Source organism: Geotrypetes seraphini, chromosome 15 (genome assembly GCF_902459505.1).
Source record: "Geotrypetes seraphini chromosome 15, aGeoSer1.1, whole genome shotgun sequence".
NCBI lineage: Eukaryota > Metazoa > Chordata > Amphibia > Gymnophiona > Dermophiidae > Geotrypetes > Geotrypetes seraphini.
In genome coordinates, this window is record NC_047098.1 from 71,470,869 (window position 1) to 71,495,802 (window position 24,934).

Sequence of the window (24,934 nt, forward strand, 5' to 3'; positions counted from 1 at the left end):
AAAATTGGACTCTTTTTATACAAAATTATCTCTTCCCCTGGTTTTGACAAACCATAACTTCAAGTTTTTTGAGGAGTCGACTTTGAAAAAATCTACCCCATCCAGGGTTTGTGCCTCAGTACCCCCGGGAAGTGAAGGGCGCACTATGGACAAATTTGGCCGTCGTCTATACCAAAACTCCATGTTGGTAACAGAGTCCTAAACTACAATTTCTATATTTCCTGCTATGTCAAACATCTGGTTAAGAAATAGTCCTCTATTGATAGGTACATTCCTTCACAGCAAATTACAGGATTTTTGTCACATCTCTTGCAACCTTGTCGTGGCTAGAAGGTATATGGCGAGATCGACTTATGATGCCTTTGAATTGTCTTCCAGAGCCTCAGCTATGTCGGTGCCAATGAGGTATCTAGCATGGCTCAGAGTCTTCGATATGGATGTCAATCTCCAGGATAAATTGGCTAACGTTCTATGCTTGGGTGATGAGCTATTTGGTGATTGTATTGAAAATGCTACCCAAATGTTCACTGATCATCAGAAACATTGGGATGCTTTAGTTAAATCCAAGCCTAAGCTGTCAACTTCCAAGCCTTTCAAGTCTTCCTATCAGAGGCGTTTTTCTTCCAAACCTGCTGCTCCTACTAGACCACAGCAGAAGAAACAGAAATAACAGTGTCATCAAGAAACTTAGGCTACAGCTCCACAGAAGCCTGCTCAGTCTTTTTGACATGCTTCTCGAGAGCATAGCCGCTCACCTCTCCCTCACCCATCGGTGGACGGCTTCAACTTTATTATCCTTGCTGGGAACTGATTACCACAGACCTCTGGGTACTAACAATTATTCGAGAGGGATACTGTCTTCACTTTATAGACATTCCTCCAGATCATCCTCCAAGAGAGTCGTCTTTTCACCCTCAGCAGATGTCCCTTCTTCTTGGAGAGATAGAATCCCTTCTCCTACTTAATGCCATCAAGAAGGTTCCTCCTGGACAGAAGAACCAGGGGTTTTACTCCCAATATTTTCTCATTCTGAAGAAGACTGGAGGTCTTTGTCCAATCTTAGACCTCAGTGGTCTCGACAAGTTTCTAGTGAAGGAAAAGTTTTGAATGTTATGCCTGACAACTTTATATCCCCTCTTAGATTGCAATGACTGGCTATGCTCTCTGGATCTGAAAGAAACCTACACTCACATTCCATTGCATCCGGCCTCCAGACGATTCCTCCGTTTCCAGGTGGCTCATCACCATTATCAATACAAAGTACTAACCTTTGGCCTTGCATCCTCTCCCAGAGTATTCACTAAGTGCCTGTAGCACTACGATCTCAGGGCCTTCACGTCTTTCCTTACCTGGATGATTGGCTTATCAAGGACCCTACCTCACAAGGGGTGACAGTAGCGACTTGCATGACAATTCTCTTCCTTCAACAGTTGGGTTTCAAAATCAATTTTCCCAAGTCCCAACTTCAGCCAATTCAGACTCTACAATTCATAGGAGCTCTGCTCAACACCATTCATCTCAGGGCATTTCTAATGCAGCAAAAACAAGACAATTTGATTCAGCTTTGCACTCAGACTTATCATCTGCATTATACTCAGCCAGACAAATGATGGTACTCCTGGGTCACATGGCTTCCACAGTATATGTTACTCCATTTGTGAGACTTCATCTCAGGAATCCTCAATGGACTCTCACATCTTGGTGGTCTCAAGCATACAACCCACTCTCTCAACAAATTACAGTCACTCCTTTGCTTCAACATTCACTGCAGTGGTGGATGAACTTTTCCAATCTATCCAGAGGATTTTTGTTCCATACCCCTCCTCATCAGAAAGTTCAGACTATGGACTCGTCCACTTACACTTGGGGAGGTCATCTGGATGGTCTTCATAAGCAAGGTCACTAGTCTTCCCAGGACCGCCTTTGTCATATAAATCTGTTGGAACTCAGGCGATCTACAATGCTCTCAGAGTTTTTCAGCACATTGTGACCAACACCGTCCTTACCCGCACATGCAATCAGGTTGTGATGTATTACATAAACAAACAAGGAGGCATGGGGTCTCTCCGTTTTTGTCAGGAGGCCCAGAAGATTTGGACCTGGGCCATTGCTCGCAATATATTCCTGAAAGCAATATATATTCAAGGGGAACAGAATTCTCTTGCAGACAGATTCATCAGGTTTCTTCAACCACATGAGGGGTCACTAAGTTATATAGCCCTGAATCACATCTTCTCTCAGTGAGGGACTCTTCAGATAGACCTGTTTGCGTCCCCCCCACAACCACAAGCTGCACCAATTTTGCTCCCGGCAGTACTCTCTTTACTGTCTGGAAGCGGATGCTTTTCTACTGGATTGGATTCACAAGTTTCTCCCTGCTTTTCTTCTAATCCCTCTCATTCTCAAAATGCTTGTCAAACTCAAGCAGGAGTCCGCCACCACCCAGACAGCCCTGGTTTTCCCTGCTATTTCAGCTCAGTGTGAAGGAACCAATACCTTTTCAAATTTTCCCGTCTTTTCTCACACAGAATCACGGATCTTTTTTGCATCCCAATCTTTCAGCGTTGCACCTGACAGCTTTGGTACCTTTTGGCCTAACATCAGCTGACCTTCATCTTTCTCAGCCTGTCAGACTAATCTTGGAAGCATCAAGAAAACAGTCAATTCAGCAGTGTGACCAACAAAAATGGACATGGTTTTCCACATGGTGTGATCTTCATCATCATGAAGCTAAATCCACCTCTGTTTCTTCAGTATTGGACTATCTTCTACATTTATACAATTCAGGTCTCATAATCACTTCAATTAGAGTTCATCTCAGTGCTATCAATGCTTTCCATGAGCCAGTCAGTGGGAAACCTCTCACTGTTCATCCTCTTGTGTCCAGTTTCATGAAAGGACTTTTTAATGTCAAGCCACCTCCAGTGGTTTAGATCTTAATGTGGTCCTTGCTGATTTGAAGAAGTCTTCTTTTATGCTAAGGCTGGGCTACAATTGGGGGAGTCATGTCCAGCCCACAAAGTAAGAGCTATGGCATCTTCAATTGCTTTTCTTCACTCCACTTCTAGTGATGAAATCTGTAAAGCTTCTACTTGGTCCTCAGTTAACACATTCACATCACACTACTGTCTGTAATCGTATTCCAAACGGGATGGTCACTTCGACCAAGCAGTATTGCAAAATTTATTTTCCTAATGGCCAACTTTCCCTCCATCCCATTCTAGTAAGCTAGAGAGTTCCACATGTGAGAATATGCTGCCTGCTTGTCCTGAGATAAAGCACATTACTTACCGTAACAGGCGTTATCGAGGGAATGCAGGCAGATATTCTCACAACCCACCCACCTCCGCTTGTTGGCTTCTTAGCTTGCTTAAGAAACTGAAGAGCTGCGAGCGGCATCAGGCGGGAAGGCACTCGCATATGCGCGGTGCAGGCAGTTTGCAAATTTTCTCAAGTTCTTGAAGTGATGATGCACTTTTAAAGCTATCTGTACTGGGTCTCCATGGATGACGTCACCCACATGTTCCTGGATAACACCTATTATGCTAATTAACTGTGCTTTCTCTCTCATTTTAGCAACTGGAAGATAAACTTAAGGGACAGGCTGATTATGAAGAAGTTAAAAAGGAATTAAGGTAAGTTCAGCATAGACAGTACTAATATATATTATTATATAAATTTATGAGAAAGCAAATATAAAGAAATAATTAGATACATTGTAAATATAGAAAAATGCAGTTCAGATACAATGTATGCATTAAGATAGTACATATTTCTTCCCACAGACCTAGTAGGGGTGACAGGTCAAAAGCGCGCGACGACAACCCAGCAAAGACAACTGAGCGCAAGGTGGAAGCGCTCCGAAGAAAAACAGTATTTTAAAGGGCTCTGGTGTTGTGGGGAGTTTGGGGGGTTGTAACCCCCCACATTATACTGAAAACTTCACTTTTTCCCTAAAAAAGAGGGAAAAAGTAAGTTTCCAGTAAATGAAGGGGGTTACAACCCCCCACAACGCTGGCGCGATCTCTATTAAGTAAAGTGGGGGGGGGGTTCCCCACCAACACCCCCCGTCGGAGCCCCTTAAAATACTGTTTTTCTTCGGCGCACTTCCGCCTTGCGCTCAGTTGTCTGCTAAAAGTGCTGGAAACCCAGTGCGTACATACTTTTTAGGGTGGATATTTTTTAAAAATAAGAGTTGTAGTTACTAAGCTGCCGAATTTGACACAAGTCAGTAACTTGCAGTTTGCTGGTTGGCATAAGTATGAATACCTAAATTTTAGGTGCTCTAGTACCAGATTATACTAGTAGTTTGTAATAGAATGCAAGGGTTCCATCATATTATAGATTCCTGACTAAATGGGGGCAACCACTTTAGAATTGCCCATTTCCTTATTGTCTTCACCAGATCAGTCTAGGACAGCCCTGCACAACATATGGCCCCTGGGCCACATGCGGCACAAAACGGCTCTCACTGCAGCCCGACTCCCATTCCGCTTTCCTGCTTTTCCCTCCTAGTCTCACCTTTAAAAGTGCCGCCGCCGCCGTTTTCGAAGACCAACAAGCTAATTATGGCAGCCTGCAGAACAAACCTAGCAGGCTGCCATCAGTCTCCGCACATGTTCCTTGTGCCATGGTCCTGCCCCTGATGTCAGAGGAGGGGCGGGACCACGGCAGATGGAACGTGTGCAGAGACTGGCGGCAGCCTGCTAGGGTTGCTCTGCTGCCGTAATTAGCTTAGTGGCGGACCGCAGGAAACAGCAGAGGTAAGGCCGTGATGCTGGATCTGGACACCGGGGAGGGGTGATAGAGAGAGACAGAAAAGGACCTTGAGGAGGGGTGGGAAAATAGACTTGAAGGCAGGGCAGAAGAGAGGGGAAACGCCCTGAACCGAGGAGAGAGAGATATGCCAGGCCCTGGGGAGGGGGAAGACAAAGAGAGTGAGAGAGACATCTGGAATATTGTGTACAATTCTGGAGGCCACATTACCAAAAAGATGTGCGAAGAGTTGAGTCGGTTCAACGAATGGCCACCAGGATGGTCTCGGGGCTCAAGGATCTCCCGTATGAGGAAAGGCTGAATAAATTGCAGCTATACTCACTTGAATAACGTAGAGAGAGAGGAGACATGATTGAGACGTTTAAATATATCATGGGCCGTATCGAGGTGGAAGATGATATCTTCTTTCTTAAAGGGCCCTCAGCCACAAGAGGGCATCCGCTGAAAATCAGGGGCGGGAAATTTCATGGCGAAACCAGAAAGTATTTCTTCACCGAAAGGGTGGTTGACCATTGAAATGAACTTCCACTGCAGGTGATTGAGGCCAGTAGGGTGCCAGATTTTAAAAGTAAATGGGATACGCATGTAGGATCTCTAGGGGGGTAAAGAAAGGGGGGTGGGTCATTAGAGTGGGCAGACGTGGTGGGTTGTGGCCCTTTTCTGCCGTCATTTTTCTATGTTTCTAAGGTGGGAGGACTCAAAATGTTAGCAGAAGGAAGATAGAGAGAGGGGGGGAAACCTGATGTTGGACTTGGGGTTGTTTAGAGGGAAGAGAGAGAGACTGCAGAGTGGTGGATCACTGGCTGTAAATACAAGTCCTTTTTGGATAGGACTTTCATGTTTTAAGCAAGTAAACAGCAGTCTTGGTTAGGTAACTACATCAATGGAGCCAGGCTGATCTACGGCGCCTTTCGGAAAGAAATTAAAACTGTATTGTTTGATAGATTTATCTCTTAAACAGAAGTCACACTAAATTTAATAATCTTATTCTGTCTATTCTTGAGTAATATGTTGTATTTTTATTATTTGCATTTTTAATTTGCTGATTGTCCAGCTCTCTTCAGTGTGAACCGCCTAGAAGTTATCTGATCATGGCGGTATAGAAGAATAAAGTTATGTTATGAAAGATTATGGACCAGGAGGGAGGAAGGGAAAGAGAAACAGAGAAAAACCTGGAAGAAAGGAGAACAAATGCTGGGGGTGGGGGAGGGATTATAAGCAGAAGAAAGACAGGAGGCAGATGCTGGACTATGGGAAATGCAGACAGAGTAGGAGAGACCTTGAGGAAGAACAGAGAGATGCAAGATCATAACAGAGAAGGGAGAGAGAGGGAGACCTGGAACAAAGGTGGTGGTAGGTACAAAGGAGAACTGACATTGGATCTGGGGAGGGTAAAAGCAGAGGGAAAAGAGACAGAGACCTCCACCCAAAGGGGATGGGACTGGATTATGAAAGAAATGTTGGATGCACAGTCAGAAAGAAGTCCAACCAGAAACTATTTAAGTCACCAGACAACAAAGGTAGGAAAAATGATTTTATTTTCAATTTAGTGATCGAAATGTCAGTTTGGAGAATTTATATCTATTGTGTGTATATGAAAAATGAAAGGAAAAAATTGCATTACAAATAGTAAAGAGGGTGAGGTCTGGGTGGGTTTAGAGCAGAGCTTGGGAGGTCTGTGGTTGGGGGTACTTAGCTTGAAGTAGTTGAGAAACACTGCTGTAGGCAATCAGCCGCCACCAATGCCTCTCCTCTCCTGCCCTCTTCCCTGCTGGTACCCCCTACTGGCGTCTCAGGGCCTGTCTGGAAGGCCTCTGTGTATGTGCGGATGTCAACGTGATGATGTCATGCATGCGTGTAATGTCATCACGGCAATGTCCACGCACTTTCGGGTGCTTCGAGCCGTAGCCACTACCTGCGGCCCTCACTACATTTTCTGACTTCGTTTCGGCCCCGGATCATTTCTGAGTTGTGTAGGCCTGGTCTAGAATATCTGAGCTATGTCCCTCTGTCAGCAGATGAAGACAAAGGAAGAAGTTCTGTAAAGGCACTGTACAGCCTTAGATCTTTAGTATTTCCCTATCTCCAGTGGATAGTGAAGATATACCCTCCAGCATCTGGGTAGGTTATTGCCAATAACTCCTGGAACAGTTAGAGGATTGATAGCCCGTAGCATGGGGTAGTTATGTTAATTTAAGAGAAAACATATTTTTTCTTCTCAGAGGAGTCGTAAGTGTTCCCCCACCCTTCTTCCACACATTTTCAGTGTGAACAACCTTTAGAAGCACAAATGGCACTTTTTTTTAGACATGCCAACTTTTATTTTCCTTCAGAGGGCTTTATTTTTGTTAATTTGCCAGGCAATTTTCGTTTGAGTATTCTTTCAACAGGTGTAGTTTTTGGACTGTTTGCAGCGAGAGAAATATATGAGAGGAGGAGTGTTCTGTAAGTATCAACAGAACAAATAAGAAGTAACACCTTTTTTCCCTTTACACTTCCCAGTATATTGAAATCTATGGAGTTTGCACCATCTGAAGGATCTGGTTCACAGGTATTGAATTTCCTTTTTTCATTTAGTTCATTCTCAGTCTCTGCTATAAAATGTACTTATCTCTGAATCCTCAAAGAACTGCCTTGGAAATAGGTCTTGTGATCCAAAGTCCAATCAGAAAGTTGCATTTGTGTGGTTCAGCTGGACAAATGTGAAAAGAGATAGCCTTACCTTGATAATATCTTTTCCACTAGAGAGGCGTGTATCGCCCCCTTGGCTGCAAGCCATCTGCAGAAGGAATCCACTACAGATTTTTTCGGTGATCCTCCTCCTTCACTGGGAGTTCTACTGCCCTCTGCAGTTAGTATCCAAGCATGCAAGAGCTTCCCCAAGATTAGGTGAAGTAAAAAAAAAAAAAGGGAAAATTTCCAAATAACAGTTCTGCTCTAAACAAATAACACTTGAACAATGAAATAACAACCTAATTTCAACAGAAGGAGGGCCCGAAGGGCTGACTCATCCAAGATACATACTTGGAGAAGAACAAACAGAATGAGACAATAGGTAGGACAGGGTGGGGGGTCCATAATGACACACATATCTACTGGAAAAGATATTAAGGTAAGAAATAATAGTTTTTTAAAAATTTTATTTATTAAAGTTTCTAACATTTTTACAAGAATTGTCTTGCTCAAGCAATACAGAAAGAATATATCAGAGAAAAAACATTAAAGACAAAGGGGAGAATAATCCCCATTAATCTTCTGTAGGCCACAACAAGAGGGGAAAAGACCTTAAAAAAAAAAGGTGGATGAGAACCACTTATTATAGAAAAAAAGAACAGGAATTGGCCTAACAGCTTAAGTCTCTTTTTTTTTAACTTAGCCATTCTATATCAGCTAAACAATGTTTCTCAACAAATGGCTGCCAATTCCGGCCCATCCAACCACAGCCCGGGATCTCACATTCCTGGCCACCCGCCACTCCCGCGGCACTTGCTCCTTCAGTCTTAAGCCTTCGGCAGCAGTCCTTGCAGTGGGTGGCACATGCAGCAATTCAGGTGCTGCACGTAAGTAGCGACCCAGAAGCCTTCTCGTTGCCATCGGAGAGAAGGCATGTGGGTTGCTGCTTGTGCCATCCATTGTGGTAGTGCTGCTGGGGGCTGAGGACCAAATGAGGGAGTGAGTGCAGTTCAGACAAGTAAGGGGGTCATGATGTTTTGCTACCGTTTGGGGTTCAATAATAATTTACTTAGTACTACTAGAAACAGAGTTTTGTGTTACATTGCAGCTGAAGAGGTTTGCATATTTATATTACATACAGGTACTTCCTTGGTCGTTAGTGGACTTTCAATCCAAGTTTTATATCTGGGGCAGTGGAGGGTTAAGGGTCTTGCCCAAAGTCACAAAGAGCCACAGTGGAAATTGAACCAGTTCTGCTGTGGTTTAAGTGCCTTTTGTGTAAGGGGGCATGGCATAGGTGAATAATTTGACAAGAAATTCCACAGATTAATTGTTTATTGAGTTGGATATGGTGGTGGAGAGGGAACAGAGGGACAGATTGAAGGGGATGTAAGGTGGGGGAATATTGGACATAGTGTTGGAGGGAGAAATGTGGAATGGTGCTGGAGAGGGGTGATAGGAATAGGCATGGGGCCGGTGGGCAGTGGTGAAAAATGCTGCACATGATCTGGGGGATGAGACGGGGAGAAATATTGGACTGGGAGGGAGGCCAGAAAGGAGAAAGTTGGCCTACTGTCATAGAGAGTTTGCCCATAGTGACCAAGCATGTTATCTTTTATTTCTCTGGGAAAATGAAAAAAGGAATCTGATTAGTCACTATGATCAGTAAGAACACACCAGCTGACAACAGGCCAGACAGTGTATCTAGATTTTCAGAAAGCTTTTGGTAAAGTTCCTCATGAGAAAATTAAAGTGTCATGGAATAGGTGGCAAAGTTCAATTGTGGATTAGGAATTGGTTGTCGGATAGAAAATAGACAGTAGGGTTAAATGGTCATTTTTCTCATTTGAGAAGAGTAAACAGTGGAGTGCCGCAGGGGTCTGTACTGGGACCGGTGCTATTTAACTTATTTATAAATGATCTGGAAATTGGAACAACGAGTGAGGTTATTAAATTTGCAGATAACACTAGACTGTTCAAAGTTGTTAAAACGCAGGCTGACCGTAGGAAATTGGAAGACTAGGTGTCCAAATGGCAGATGACAAATGTGGACAAATGCAAAGTGATGCACATTGGGAAGAATAACCTGAATTACACTTACCTGATGCTAAAATCCACCATGAGGATTAGTACCCAAGAAAAGGATCAGGGTATCATTGTAGATAATACGATGAAACCTTCCGTCCAATGTGCAGCGGCGGCCAAAAAAGCAAACTGGATGCTAGGAATTATTAAAAAAGGGATGGTTAACAAGACTAAGAATGTAATAATGCCCCTGTATCGCTCCATAGTGCGATCTCATCTGGAATTTTGTTATAGCTTTTCTATTTTAATAATTGTTTACTCGGGTACTTTAACTAGATTGTGAGCCTTCGGGACAGATAGGGAAGTTCTAAGTACCTGTATTTTATTGTAAACTGCTTAGATCTTTAATATGTTTAAGTGGTATATCAAATGTTAATAAAACATAAACAGAAAGTAACTCAGATGTTTCAGATACTGAAAATTCAAGTAAATCTGTAACATTCAAAACCTTTCTTGTTTCTGAATTAACATTTTCTGTCTCTGTATTCACTCCCATATTTTCCTTTACTGGTAACTAATAAATTCAATTCACTGGCAGAATATTATCAGAAGAAAATCTCAGGATCTTAATAAGGTATTTATTAAAAATTTCCCTGGGAGATATTCTCAGAGGTTTAAAAAATTCAAAAGATGTAAATTCAATCTGCGGTTGTAATTTTCTATTTCTTCAATCTTTCAATTTAACAATATCTTGTCTTGAAGAGTTTTTACATTATTTATTTTAAAAATTTATATACCATTTAAACCTAAACGATTTACATATCGTTACATACATAATTCAGTAAAACAAATAAAATCAAACAAAAGTGCCCATCAAAAGAACAATCGCAAAGATCAGTTCCTAGAAAAATGCATTAACAAATAACTGCGTTTTTAATAGTTTTCTGAAATTATAATTCCAAGATAAACTCTTCTTTGTACCATCTATTTTTTCATCCACAATACTCGTAAGAGCAGCAGTCTCCTGAGAAGATATAGTACTGAAATGTTCAGCTTCAAGAGAGCATCACAAATGCTCTCTAAAGTCACCATCACTGGCTTCACCATTTGAGAACAAACCTCCTTGGCTACTTCAAGTTCTTCCAGTTCTCCTGCCTTCTTCGCAGCAACAGTCTTTTGAAATGGAGTTTCCCTAACGAGTTCACTCTCGCGAGGTTCCCCCAGCTGAGTTGCTGGCAAAGCAGGCTGTGGTGGTGGACAAGTGGACTCTCGGCTTCTGAGTTGTATGTCCCATATTCTCCCTTTAGGGAACTCCAAAGAAAGATCTGTTTGTGTCTCCCCACAACCACAAGTTACCACAATTTTGCTCCAGACAATATTCATCGTCTGGAAGTGGATACATTTCTTCTGGATTGGAGGCACAAGTTCCTGTATGCGTTCCCACCGATCCCTCTGATCTTGAAAACGTTAGTCACAAACAACAATCTGCCACGATGATCCTGATAGCTCCTTGGTGGCCCCAGCAACCCTGTTTTGTTCCCTTCTACTTCAACTGAGTGCCAATTTACAGATTTTTCCATCTCTGCTCACTCAGAATCCAGGCTCTCTTTGACATCCCAACCTGTAATCCCTGCACCTGAGAGCTTGGTATCTCTGCACCTAACTTCACCAGACTTTAACCTTTCTGAGTCCATGCAAGCCATTATAGCAGCTTTCAAAAAACCTTCAACTCAGCAATGCTATCGACTTAAGTGGACACGAAACTTTACAGTATAGTGTGCTCTTCATCACCTGGACCCGTCCATCTCATCTGTTTCTTATGTACTACATTACCTTCTCTATTTATCTAATTCTGGACTAAAAACCACTTCAGTTAGAATTCACCTCGGTATTATTAGTGCTTTCCATGTTCCTTTCAACAATAAACCTCTTGCCACTCATCTGCTTGTTGCCCAGTTTATGAAAAGACTTTTCAGCTCCAAACCTCCACTAAAACCGCCTCCAATTGAATGAAATCTTAATGCTCTTGCCATTCTTACAAGGCCACCATTTGAACTTCTGGCATCTACTCATCATAAGTTTCTCTCTTGGAAAGTGGTCGTCTTGATCTGTGTCACTTCTGCTTGTCGAGTGAGTGACCCACCTATTACAGTTTGTCATCATGACAAGGTGGTTCTCAGAATTCATCTGAACTTCCTTCCAAATTAGTCAGGGAATTTTACTTTAATCATTCCATTGCACTACCGTTTTTTTTTCTTTCCCAAACCTCATTGGCTCAATACTTGCAAAGGACTAAACTACACAGGTCTTCTTCGCCTCAAATGTTTCTCTCTTTTTATCCTAATAGATTGGGCCTGCCTGTCACCAAATGAACCTGTATTTGCTTCTGCTATGCTCAGGCTGGGCTGTAGCTCAAGAGACATGTTACAGCACAAAAATGTCAAACAGGGGCAGCATCGGTAGTCTTTTTAAGTTCCATTCCCATTGATGATATTTGCACAGCAGCTACATCTCACTACTATCTGGGAATTTTTTCCAGACGAGATGATAAATTTGGCCAAGCAGTATTACTGTATTTATTTTCCCTTTACTCGTCAATGCTCCTTCCATCCCACTTCACTAAAAATATGCTGCTTGCATGTCCTAGGATAAAGCACAGGTGTTAACCAGGGACAGCAGGCAGATATTCTCATATCCTGCCCACTTCCCCTGGTTGGCTTCTTAGCTTGCTTAGGAAACTGAGGGACCACGAGCCGATGTCTGGTCACGCGTGTGCGGTGTGAGCAGTCTCTAAACTTCAAATGCTTTTGCCCTCTCAATACCGGACTCTGTGGATGACATGTGAGAATATCTGCCTGTTGGCCATGGACTGTTATGGTAAGTAACTGTGCTTTGCCTTTTTTCTAACCTCGCTTTTTCTTCCATCCTCTTCGCTCTTGCTTTTTTCATTTTTTATCTATTGTAAACCATTTGACGTACACCCTTGAAAGACTTAAGAAAATTCTGTGCCTGTTATAGCAATAATAAATGATAAACTGGATCAAATTCATTATTGGCTTGAAACTAATAAACTAGCTTTAAATATTCAGAAAACCAATCTTATGCTCTTTCCATGGAAAGATTGTGAATCACTTCTCTTTCCTATATCTATTAAAGGCATTTCCCTGCAGATGGCCAAAAATATTAGGATTCTAGGAGTAATATTTGATAATAAATTATCCTTCCATGACCACATAAGCCAAGTAGTAAAATCTACTTTTTATAGACTCTGCCAGATCCGATCTTTATCGAAATTTTTATGCACAAAATCGTTGAACATCTTACTTCATTCCCTTGTAATCTCCAAAATTGATTACTGTAATGCCTTATTTACAGGTCTGCCACAAAAAGAGCTTAGGCGTTTACAAATAATTCAGAACGCCTCCATTAAAATTATTTATAAAGCCAAAAAATTTGATCATGTTTCACCTTTACTCAAGAAGGCACACTGGCTTCCAGTAGCACATCGCATTATATATAAACAATGCCTACTTACCTTCAAAGCTTTAGAATTCAAAACTCCTGCCTTTATTTTTAGAGTCTTAATACCTTATACTACCTCCAGACCTCTTAGATCACAAGATCAACATCTATTAGCTATCCCCTCATTAAAAGTTATTAATACAAGGCGCAATACAATCTTTTCTATAACAGCCCCTCAGTCATGGAATGATCTTCCACTTTATCTAAGACAAGAAAAAAACTTAGAAAAATTTAAGACTAAACTAAAAAGTTTTCTATTTACAGATGCTTTTAACGATTAAAATCTTCCGCATTGTCAATCTATTTTTTTCTTTGCTAATCGTCATTGTCTCCCTTCCTAATGTACTTCCCTTGAATTTAACAAAGAATGTAACCATTAAACAACTTCCCTATTGTTTCATTATTATATGTAGAAATATCTCCTAAATGTATTGATATCTGTTTAAATAAGTATACTTTTTATTGTATGTTTGATTGATATGTTACCTAAATTTTTGAACTAGTTGTACAGCCCTAGAATTTTGAATAGGCGATAAATCAAACTATTTAATAAACTTGGATTTTCGATTCTTCCTTTTGTTTATGTTGTGTCTTCAGTCTTCTGTGCCCTGTCAGAGCTGCAGTTCTTTATGCAATGATCAAATTAACTGATATATCATCGTATTATATCAGTTGGCCAAACAGCATGAAGAAATAGAGCAGGAGCTGCTGAGTAGAGAAGAAAATTAGGGGAAGGAAAGAGATTTAAAAGAACAGACAAAGGAATTTAAGAAATCGTGATGCCACGAAGAGAAAACATAAATAGAGCTTTAAGGATGGCTGATATGTAGTCAAATAGACTTATAAGACATTCTTATTGCTGCTTATTGAATAATCACTTCACAATTCCTTTGTTACAGTAGTATAAATGTTAGCATCCCTGGTAGCAGAACCTTCCTTTTCATTACAAGAACTAAAATTTGCATTTTGGTTTATTTAGGATGCATCTAAACCACTGGAAGTACTGCTTATGGAGAAAAATCGTACCCTGCAGTCGGAGAATGCTACATTGCGTATCACAAATAGTGACCTGAGTGGTAGGTGTATGTGATTTCACCTACAGGTAGCTTGGATTGCTTGCAGGGATGAACTTCTATGGTGATGGGTAAGGAGTAGAAAAGGACCAGTAGATGAGAGCGAATGAGTTCCTTTCCCATTTTCTATGTTAGATAACAGAAAGCATCTTGGAAACAATTATCCTAATGCCTTTCAAGCATTTTCGTACCAAAGCATTGTGCAGTGTTTGCAAGAGAAGCAAAGTATGTAATAATCGTAGATTTTGTTTTAGTTAGATGCTAAACCTTCAAGAAGTAGTTCAGATTGACTACAAAATAGCATTTATCATAATGTTTTACAGGGGAGTTTAAGAAGACTCGGCTTTCATAGCATAACCATTTTTTCTCTTATGTGGCTTGATAATGGATTTAGCAGAAAATATTCTTCTGGCTTCTAAAGCTGCTAAAATATTGAGAGCAATCACTGACATAAGTTGTTGCACTTTAGAACATATGTGACTTCATGAGAGCATTTGGATTTTACTTAGTTCTAAGTACTGTGTGTTGTTTTTTTTTATAGCATCCTTTTGTTCTGAAATGTTAATGTTTGTTGTAGATTCAGGCAGCTCTATTTTGGTAATATTGTAAATGACAGATCATAACCAGCATGTGTTCTTGCACTTACATAATAAGTTTAGAGCTTAAATAGATGTGGGGGAGAATTCTCCAGGCTGCTGCATACTGTACAAGAAAGGTACAAACATGAAATGCATGTTGCTTGTTTTTCTTTTTTGGGGGGCCTTGTTTGGCATATTGAAAATTCAATATAAAAACCTAATTGGCCCTTGTTTAAAAACAACAAACAAATGCACATTTTTTTAACATTGTTGGGCAAACTTTGCGTTTTTATCTTGTTTTTTCTCTTTTTAATCCCCCATAATGCATTATGTTTGACCTTTCTTGTAGGGTCAGCCAGGAGAAAAGGGAAAGACCAGCCTGAGAGTCGGCGTCCTGCAGCTTTGCCGGCCTCCCCTCCTAAGTTGCTCCGTAATGTTGGGGAGCAGGCTTCAAATACTAATGGTACTCATCAGTTCTCAGCAATGGGTTTAAGTCAAGACTTTTTCAGCTCATCCTTGGCAAGCCCTTCCTTACCCCTGGCCTCTACCGGAAAATTTGCACTAAATTCTCTTCTCCAGCGCCAGCTAATGCAATCCTTCTACACCAAGGCAATGCAGGAAGCAGGAAGCACAAGCATGATTTTTTCAACAGGTCCATACAGCACAAACTCCATATCCTCCCAAAGTCCAGATGTAAATGGTATGGCCCCATCTCCCAGCCAATCAGAAAGTGCTGGGAGCATCTCTGAAGGCGAGGACATGGACACTGCAGAAATTGCACGTCAGGTGAAAGAGCAGTTAATCAAGCACAATATCGGGCAGCGAATATTTGGACATTATGTCTTGGGACTATCACAGGGGTCTGTGAGTGAGATACTAGCACGGCCTAAACCATGGAATAAGTTAACAGTGCGAGGGAAAGAACCATTCCACAAGATGAAGCAATTCCTGTCAGATGAGCAGAACATCCTGGCACTACGTAGCATTCAAGGAAGGCAAAGAGGTGAGGAGTCATTTTCATCTATTTAAATGTTTTTGTGTGTTCAGATCATAAATATGTGTGTGTATTCTTTCAGGGATAACTGTCCCTTATGGAACATATATTAAGAATGTTCTTATTTAAATTAGAATGTATGCTTACAACTATCATAAATATGTATTATGTTCTTGCTAAATACTAAACCTATTCTCAGCCCTCAAAAACTGATTTTTCTATCCCATGATCTGCCAAATTCTACACTAAAATAATCTCTTATTGTATTTTCCATTAATTTGAAATGTTCCCATTTTAGTGGTAAAACAGTGGAGTGGATAGTTGTGAACCAAAACTGGATTTCAAATCTTATAGCTAAAGAATAATCTTTTGCTTTAATTCAACTTACCAACTCTTAATGTTTCATGAAAACGCTCCCAGCAGAGTAGCAGAGAGCACACAATTTAAAAATTAATACTTTTTTAAGAGATACATTTATATCTTTATGATTACAGTCATAGTTCTCTTATATATGTGGTAAACAATTGCTCAGTAACATTCACCTTGTTGGGTGGCCTATATCACTGATAGGTAAAATGACTTGACCAAAAGTCACACAAGTCAAAATTTCAACCCAAGAGTTTGAGATCTAATAATCTGATTTGTAGGATATTCACAATGAATATGCATGAGGTAAATTTACACCACATCAACAGAAGAACAGTGCTGATAAACGCTATGGGGCTCATAATCAAAACAGAAATACGTCTAAAAACCCGCCCAAGTCGGCACTTGGACAATCAGAGCTGAAAGGGACATTTTGGAAGGAGTGGTTAGGGTGGGATGTGGGCCAACCTAGATTTAATCATACTGCAGGAATAATCGAAAGTTTTACGGGGCTGCCTGGACGGAACTTATATGTTGTGACTTAGGTGATCTAAACCCTTGAGTAATTGAATAAATTAATGTAAACCGTTCTGAGCTCCCTTGGGAGAATGGTATAGAAAACTAAATCAATAAAGTATAAGTGCCCAGAAGGTATCCAAAGTGACCAGCTAAGCACTGCAGGGACAATATACACTCCCCCTTACACCACCATAAAAATCTGAATAAAAACATACATAACTGCCTCCAGAACATCAGCACCTGGCATAGGAAAGCCTAGTAGAGCTGCACAGAGGTAGGCTTAAGTAGTCTGGGGAGAGGAGGACCCAGGCCCATAAGCCACTCTAACCACTACATTTATGGTGGAAAATGTGAGGCCACCAAACCCCCCAAAACCCTACTGTACTGCCATATAGGTGCCATCTGCAGCCATAAGGGCTATTGGGGTTGTAGACAGGTTTGGGGGACTCAACATTACTTATATGGCAGTTGTGGTGAGATGTTTGTGAAGTTCACAGCAGTGCCCTGTTGCTGTGTTGCCATGTCTGGGTGGCCAGTCCATCACTTTGCTGGCCCCTCCCACATCCAAAAGGTCTTGTTCTAGGCATTTGGGACTTGGGACAATTTTTTGGACGAGAACGAGGTATAAACATGGATGTACTAGCGGTCTGGACGATCAAACGGCTGGATGTACTAAATTGGACTTGGACATTTCTTTCTCTCAATGTGCACAACTTTTATCTTAGGAGAAAAGGACCTTAGTGATCTTACCCACAATAATTGTGGTGGAATCTATCTCTCAACAGTCAATCATCGGTCCTTAAAAAGCTCCCCTTTTTTCTTATAAAGTGTGAATATATATATAAATTTAAAAAATGAATTAAACTCTTTATCTTTCAGTGCTTAAAAACAGGGAACTCTGGCTGAGCTACATTTACATACATCTCATGCATATATTCATTATGGATTTCCTAGAAACCCTACTGACTGGGTATGTTTCAAGGACTGAGTTGAGAATCGCTGCCTTAAACGACTGGTTCCCAAACCTATCCTGGGAAAATCTCAGCCAGTAGGGTTTTCAGTTTACTAATAATGAACATTGATAAGATGGATTTACATACTTGTGTGTTTTGCAGGCATATTTGTCTTAGACATTTTCTGTGTGTATATATATATATTATATATATATATCTATCTCCTGAAAATCAGATTAACTTGGGGTCCTAAGGGCAAATTTATTTAATGAAAATATTTTTATTCCACAGTTCATGGAAAATCACAATTATGGTTTGAAAAACACTGTACTAGATCATTAAGTGTACAGGGGAAATAATTTACCCATTTAAACACAAACAAATGTAAAGAATATAAAGCAGCAAAATTATAGAAGAACAAGCACCCTGATAAATGCATTTTGCCTTTGGGTTTATCTGTCCTCCATTTTAAAGACTGTAGTTGGAAAAATCATCTAGCCATCTTCTTCATGCCTCTCCGCAATTTGAGCCCCCTTCTACCATTCCGTAAGCATCTGAAGACCTGGCTCTTCTCCAGAACGTAACCCCGTCCCGCTCCTGGCACTCTCACACCAACCTCTCTTCTCTCATACTTATATAATTCCACTGGAGTTCCGTTCCTTCCCTAACCATGTAAACCGTGTCGAGCTCCATCTGCGGAGATGATGCGGTATATAAACCCAAGATTTAGATTAGATTAGATTAGATTAGATTCAGACATTTTAATTTATATATTGTTACTCTACTTTATGGTCTAGTTACCTGATCTGTTTTATCCAACTCTCTTAAGTGACATAGCATGTAAACAGAAATGTAATCCCCTTCCAGTATTAAAAGTTGTTATCCTAGGACAAGCAGGCAGTATATCCTCACATGTGGGTGATGTCATCTACAGAACCCGGTATAGACAGTGCAAAAGTGTACTGTCACTTTAAACATTTTGCAAGTATCGAGATTACCCATACCACAAATGCACTGGTGACTTCCCACCTCACTTTGGCTCGTGAGACCATCAGTTCTTTGTTTTCCATGGAGCTAAGAAGCGCATCAAATTTGTATTTTTGTGCCTTCCCAGTTCATTTTTCCTTAATAGTTTTTTTTCATTGTCAGTCTTTTTCATTTGAATATTTTTAATTATTTTCAAGGTTCAGTTTTTGGACCTTTGGCCCACTCCAAGTCTTCCCTTAGGCCAGGAGCATCAAAGCTTTTTCAGCATTAAAGCTGGCACCAATATAGATGCCTCACTCAACATCTAAATCATCACCACTACAACCATCAGGAGATACCAGTAAAAAGGCTAAGAAACATAGATATTCTTCCCCATCCATTCAAAAATTGTGGAACACAACTTGCTTAAGAACATAAGAATTGCCGCTGCTGGGTCAGACCAGTGGTCCATTGTGCCCAACAGTCCGCTCACGCAGCGGCCCTTAGGTCAAAGTCCAGTGCCTTAACTGAGTCCAGCCTTACCTATGTACGTTCTGGTTCAGCAGGAACTTGTCTTTGTCTTGAATCCCTGGAGGGTGTTTTCCCCTATAACAGACTCCGGAAGAGCGTTCCAGTTTTCTACCACTCTGGGTGAAGAAGAACTTCCTTACGCTTGTACAGAATCTATCCCCTTTTAACTTTAGAGAGTGCCCTCTCGTTCTCTCAACCTTGGAGAGGTTGAACAACCTGTCTTTATCTACTAGGTCTATTCCCTTCATTATCTTGAATGTTTCGATCATGTCCCCTCTCAGTCTCCTCTTTTCAAGAGTGGCTTATTTCAAACGGACACCATCCAGCGTGTCTATTCTATTACAAATTTTGATATCATCTGCAAAGAGGCAAATCTTACCCGACAACCCTTCAGCAATATTGTTTATAAAAATGTTAAAAAGAACAGGCCCAAGAACAGAACCTTGAGGCACACCACTGGTAACATCTCTTTCCTCAGAGCGATCTCCATTGATCACTACCCTCTGTCGTCTTCCACTCAACTACTTCCTGACCCAGCCCGTCACTTTTGTTATACTCGGGCTGGGCTGATACTAGAAGGTCATGTGACAGCACATAAAGTTAGTAGCAACTTCAGTAGTTCATCTAGTTTACACTTCCATTGAAGATATCTGTAAAGCAGCTACTTTGTCCTCAGTTCATACCTTGACATCACAGTTCTGTCTGGAGAATCATTCCAGATTGAGGTAGTCAATTCAGCCAAACAGTTCTACAAATTTTATCATCAACTTTTTGACTGAACTGTGGGCAGTCTCAAGACTTGCAAAAAGTTTACAGTGGCAGTACACTTTTGCATTGTCTATACCGGGTTCTGAGGATGACGTCGCCCACATGTGAGAATATCTGCTTGCTGTCCTTGTATAACTCCTGTTAAGGTAAGAAACTCCTCTATGTAGACGTGAGATTTAAGTTGCTGTGTATGCATCATACTTATGTTCTTGTCCATTTCTACTAAATTACTGCATCTTTCATATAAGCTGTTATTTTAGGATGATAAAGAGCAAGTCATATGTAACTTCTTATTGAATTTAAAATTATTAAGCCTCTCCTATACATTTGCCTGAGAATTAAACCTCCTCTTTTACAAAACTGTAGCACAGTTTTCAGTGCCGGCCGTGGCGGTAACAGCTCGGACACTCATAGAATTCCTATGAGCAACACAACTGTTACCGTCACGGCCGGCACTACAAACTGTGTATAGTTTTGTAAAAGGGGGGTAAAAAGAGGGTGATGTACTAAAATGAAGAATGACACTTCACATTACAATAAAATCAAAACGCATGCTACCTACCTGTAGGGTTGTCCAGAAAAGCCTTCAGTTGGAAAAGCTGCAAATTTAATTTTTTAAAGCCCATCCTGGGGTTGCTCATAAAAAGTTCTGTTTTTCTTAAAATGTGTATTGGAGCAAATTTCTTGGTATTATAGCTATAACTTTTATGTTTTCACACTCAGCAAAGATGCATTGATAATTATTAAATGAACCTTCAATATCTGCACTTTGGTGTAGTCATCTACCAATGGCATTCCAGACACTCAATCATTCAATATCTTCTTGAGATAGCCACTGATATAAGCCAAAATGACACTTGTGGTAATTTGTTCTGATTATTATATGAACTTACACTTATCCGATATTGGGTTTATATAGTTGCTGGCATTAGATGCAGCAAGTCATTCTTGCCCACGCAAGCTCAGAACATGCCTAGAACTAAAATTAACACTCACAAGCATTCAACTGCTGATGTCATACTTCCCAGACAAGTCAAGTCAGCCACGTGACAGTCAAACATTTAGTTGTTCTAAGAATTTCTGTTTCACACTGAAATTCTTTCACTTATGTCTAATGTCAGATTTACTTATTTTTACACATTTAATCTCCTTAGCATAATGATAGCATTATCACCTGATTTTAAGGGAAAAATGGATTTTGGTGGTGCTTATATTCATTGACTTTGAGCAACCTCAGGATAGGCCTAAAAAATTGTACAGAAAATATTTTCTGATCAAGCGCATACAAATCCGTGGGAAAAACTTCAATTATTGTATCTACTCGAATATAAACCAAGGTAACCTTTTTTCTTCCAAAAAAGCATAGGTATTCAAGTACTGGTACTGTAGTCTAAGTTTCCAAGTTTATTAATTTCTTGATATACCGTCCATCAAAACATATCTAGACGGTTTACAGTAAATAAAATACATTTAAAAACAGATATTAAAAAGGGAATTAAAAAGAAAAGAAGAAGAAAAAAAAAGAAAATCCATCACATAAGTCAGTGACAAGACATAAAACTGACAACAAAGGGGTGGAAGGTACAAGAGGTGGCAAAAATACATTGAGATTTAAAAATATCTTTAAAAAAAGGAAGAGGGAGGGTAGAACATTAGGGTCTAGCAAGGCGTTTGGTGTTGAGAACCTGAAGTGAAAATGCTGTTGCTACTGAATTTCAATATACAGTCCTGTGAAAAAATTAGGACACCCCATGAAATTTTCAGTTCTTGCTTAAGAAATGTTCACATATCGATATCAAATCTTTTTTTATTTATCTCTGGAAAAGAAAGTCATGTAATTGCAGGTAAACAACAAAAGGGTTCCTTGAATTACTCATGAAACAAAAGATATCCACAAAAATGTGAATTTTAACTGAGGAATAAATTTGACACCCCAACATATCCTCCCACTTAAAGTGGCTCAAATCACACACAGGTGTATCACATCAGGTGCACATGATTAGAACATTGTTACTCAGCATTTTGAAGGAGGTTTGCTCTATTTAAACCTCAGACATTTAGTTTGGTGTGCTCATAGCTGCTGCGATGAGAGTGAACACTCTGGTGAGATCAAAAGAGCTGTTTGAGGCCTTCAGAAAGAAGATTATAGCAGTTTATAAGTCTGTTAAGGGATTTAAAAAGATCTCGAAAGAATTTGACATTAGCCATTCCACAGTCTGGAAAATAGTGTATAAGTGGAGGACTTTCCAAACAACTATCAACATGCCCAGGGTCTGGCCATCCAAGCAAGTTGACCCCCAGAGCAGATTGCAAGATGCTAAAAGAAGTCTCCACGGGACCTACAGCAGGCTCTTGCTACTGTTGATATGACAGTGCATGCCGCTACAATCAGAGAGAGACTGCACAAATTTAACTTGCATGGGAGGTGTGCAACGAGAAAAACTTTGCTCTCTAAGAGAAACATCAAGGCCAGACTGAAGTTTGCCTGAGAGAACGTAGACAAACACCAGGACTTCTGGAATAGTGTTCCATGGACAGATGAGGATAAAATTGAATTACTTGGATGCCAGAAAAGAGGACATGTTTGGCGTACAGGGTCTGTAGGAAGCCTCAAAACTTCAGAGGCTTTTTTCCCCCCTCCCTTACATACCTTGTCCCTGAGCATACTCACTAGTCTTTTTCTTCCTAAAGCTAGGCTGTAAGAGCTCATCTTTTCTGCTCGTGTTTTATTTTGTGATCTTTCAGTATTTTTTGTTCAGAGTTTTTGCCCTCGTGCTGTGAAGGTTCCCTGTGGAGACAACTTGACTTCAGGAGATCATAGTAACATAGTAGATGACGGCAGATAAAGACCCGAATGGTCCATCCAGTCTGCCCAACCTGATTCAATTTAAATTTTTTTTTAAATTTAATTTAATTTTTCTTCTTAGCTATTTCTGGGCAAGAATCCAAAGCTTTACCCGGTACTGTGCTTGGGTTCCAACTGCCAAAATCTCTGTTAAGACTTACTTCAGCCCATCTGTTGGAGAACATCTGCTTCTGTGGGGTTCCCTGCTCAGCAGTAAATCCCCTGGACAGGCTGCACATCAGATTGGGGCTCTGGAACCTTTCCCTTGGGAGCTAGTGGGTGTAGCACAGGCTGAGACGGTTCTGTGGAGGCGCAATTGGGATCGGAGCCAGACTATCTCCCTACGCCAGGTGTTTGCGCGGTGTGTACAAGGGTGACAGAGGTTTCTGGCCATGGTGATCAGGCCGGTGGGGCAGTCAGAAGACTTGAAATCCAGATTTCCATTTCACTGAGGCAAAGGATATCCCTGCAAGCTTGATATACTGCTTTTCATTTCTGAACATAAGATTTGCCGTTGCTGGGTCAGTCCAGTGGTCCATCGTGCCTAGCAATCCGCTCACATGGCAGCCCTTAGGTCAAAGACCAGTGCCCTATTTGAGTCTGGCCTGCCTACGTATGTTCTGTTCCAGCAGGAATTTATCCAACCTTTACTTGAATCCCTGAAGGGTGCTTTCCCCTATAACATCCCATCTTCAAAAAAGGCTCAAGGGGAGACCTAGGAAACTACAGGCCGGTGAGCTTGACCTCGGTCCCGGGAAAGATGATGGAAGTGCTGATTAAAGACAGCATCTGGGAACACATCGAAAACAATGGGCAGCTAAAGTCGAGCCAGCATGGCTTCTGCAAGGGCAGGTCATGCCTCACGAACCTATTATACTTCTTTGAGGGGGTAACCAGCCAGGTGGATAAAGGGGAATCCATAGACATCATTTACCTTGACTTCCAAAAAGCCTTCGACAAGGTGCCACACGAAAGACTGCTAAGGAAGCTTAACAAAATGTGAGGTTATTAAATTTGCAGATGACACCAAGCTATATAGCAAGGTCAATAACATGGAGGACTGCGAAGATCTCCAAAAAGATCTGACAACACTGGAAAAATGGGCCAAAAAGTGGCAAATGAGCTTCAACATAGGGAAATACAAGGTCATGCATATAGGAAAAAAGAACCCGATATTCACTTACAAAATGGGGGGATCACCGCTAGGGGTGAGCAACCTTGAAAGAGACTTGGGAGTGATGGTAGACACAACATTAAAGGTGTCGGCGCAGTGCACCACAGCCTCAAGGAAAGCAAACAAAATGTTGGGTATCATTAAGAAAGGTATCACGACCAGGATGAAGGAAGTCATCCTGCCACTGTATTGTGCAATGGTGCACCCGCACCTGGAGTACTGTGTCCAGTACTGGTCGCCGTACCTCAAGAAGGACACGGCGGTACTTGAGAGAGTCCAGAGAAGAGCAACTAAGCTAATAAAGGGTATGGAGGACCTCTCATATACTGACAGACTGAAAAGGCTGGGGCTTTTCTCCCTGGAAAAGCGGAGACTTAGAGGAGACATGATAGAAACCTTCAAGATCATGAAGGGTATAGAAAAAATAGACAGGGTCAGATTTTTCAAATTATGGGGAACCACAAGTACAAGGGGGCACTCAGAGAAATTGAAAGGGGAGAGGTTTAGAACAAACGCCAGGAAGTTCTTTTTCACACAGAGGGTGGTGGATACATGGAACGCGCTACCGGAGGATGTGATAAGCAGGAGCACGCTAAAGGGCTTCAAAGAAGCTTTGGATAGGTACTTGGAGGACAAAGGGATTGAGGGGTACAGATAAGAGTAGAGGTAAGATTATAGGGACAGGATTAGAGGTAAGTTATAAAATTAGTCAGGGACCACTGTTCAGGCAATAGGCCTGATGGGCCGCGGCGGGAACGTACCGCTGGGCAAGATGGACCTCTGGTCTGCCTCAGCAGAGGCAACTCTTATGTTCTTATCCTCTGGAAGAGCATTCCAGATTTCTACCACTCTCTGGGTGAAGAAGAACTTCCCTATGTTTGTACGGAATCTATTCCCTTTTAACTTTAGCGAGTGCCCTCTCGTTCTCTTCACCTTGGAGAGAGTGAACAGTCTCTCTTTCTCTACTAAATCAATTCCCTTCAATATCTTGAATGTTTCGATCATGTCCCCTCTCAGTCTCCTCTTTTCAAGGGAGAAGAGGCTCAGTTTCTCTAGACTCTCATTGTATGGCAACTCCTCTAGCCTCTTTACCATTTTTGTCGCTCTTCTCTGGACCCTTTCAAGTAGTACTGTGTTCTTCATGTACGGCGACCAGTGTAGGATGCAGTAT

The 24,934-nt window shown here is 41.1% G+C and overlaps 1 protein-coding gene across 5 annotated transcripts in view; it reads left to right on the top strand.

Moving 5' to 3' along the window:
* Positions 1-24,934, top strand: part of CUX1 (cut like homeobox 1) — a 401,081-nt gene that overhangs the window by 170,321 nt on the left and 205,826 nt on the right. For 4 of the 5 annotated variants that reach the window (XM_033921595.1, XM_033921597.1, XM_033921598.1 and 1 more), the window contains exons 12-15: positions 3,577-3,635; positions 7,279-7,327; positions 13,976-14,072; positions 14,997-15,650. In XM_033921595.1, coding sequence (XP_033777486.1) covers positions 3,577-3,635; positions 7,279-7,327; positions 13,976-14,072; positions 14,997-15,650 — 859 coding nt within the window. The remainder of the gene's footprint in view (positions 1-3,576; positions 3,636-7,278; positions 7,328-13,975; positions 14,073-14,996; positions 15,651-24,934) is intronic. The other variant, XM_033921599.1, reaches the window with a different exon arrangement.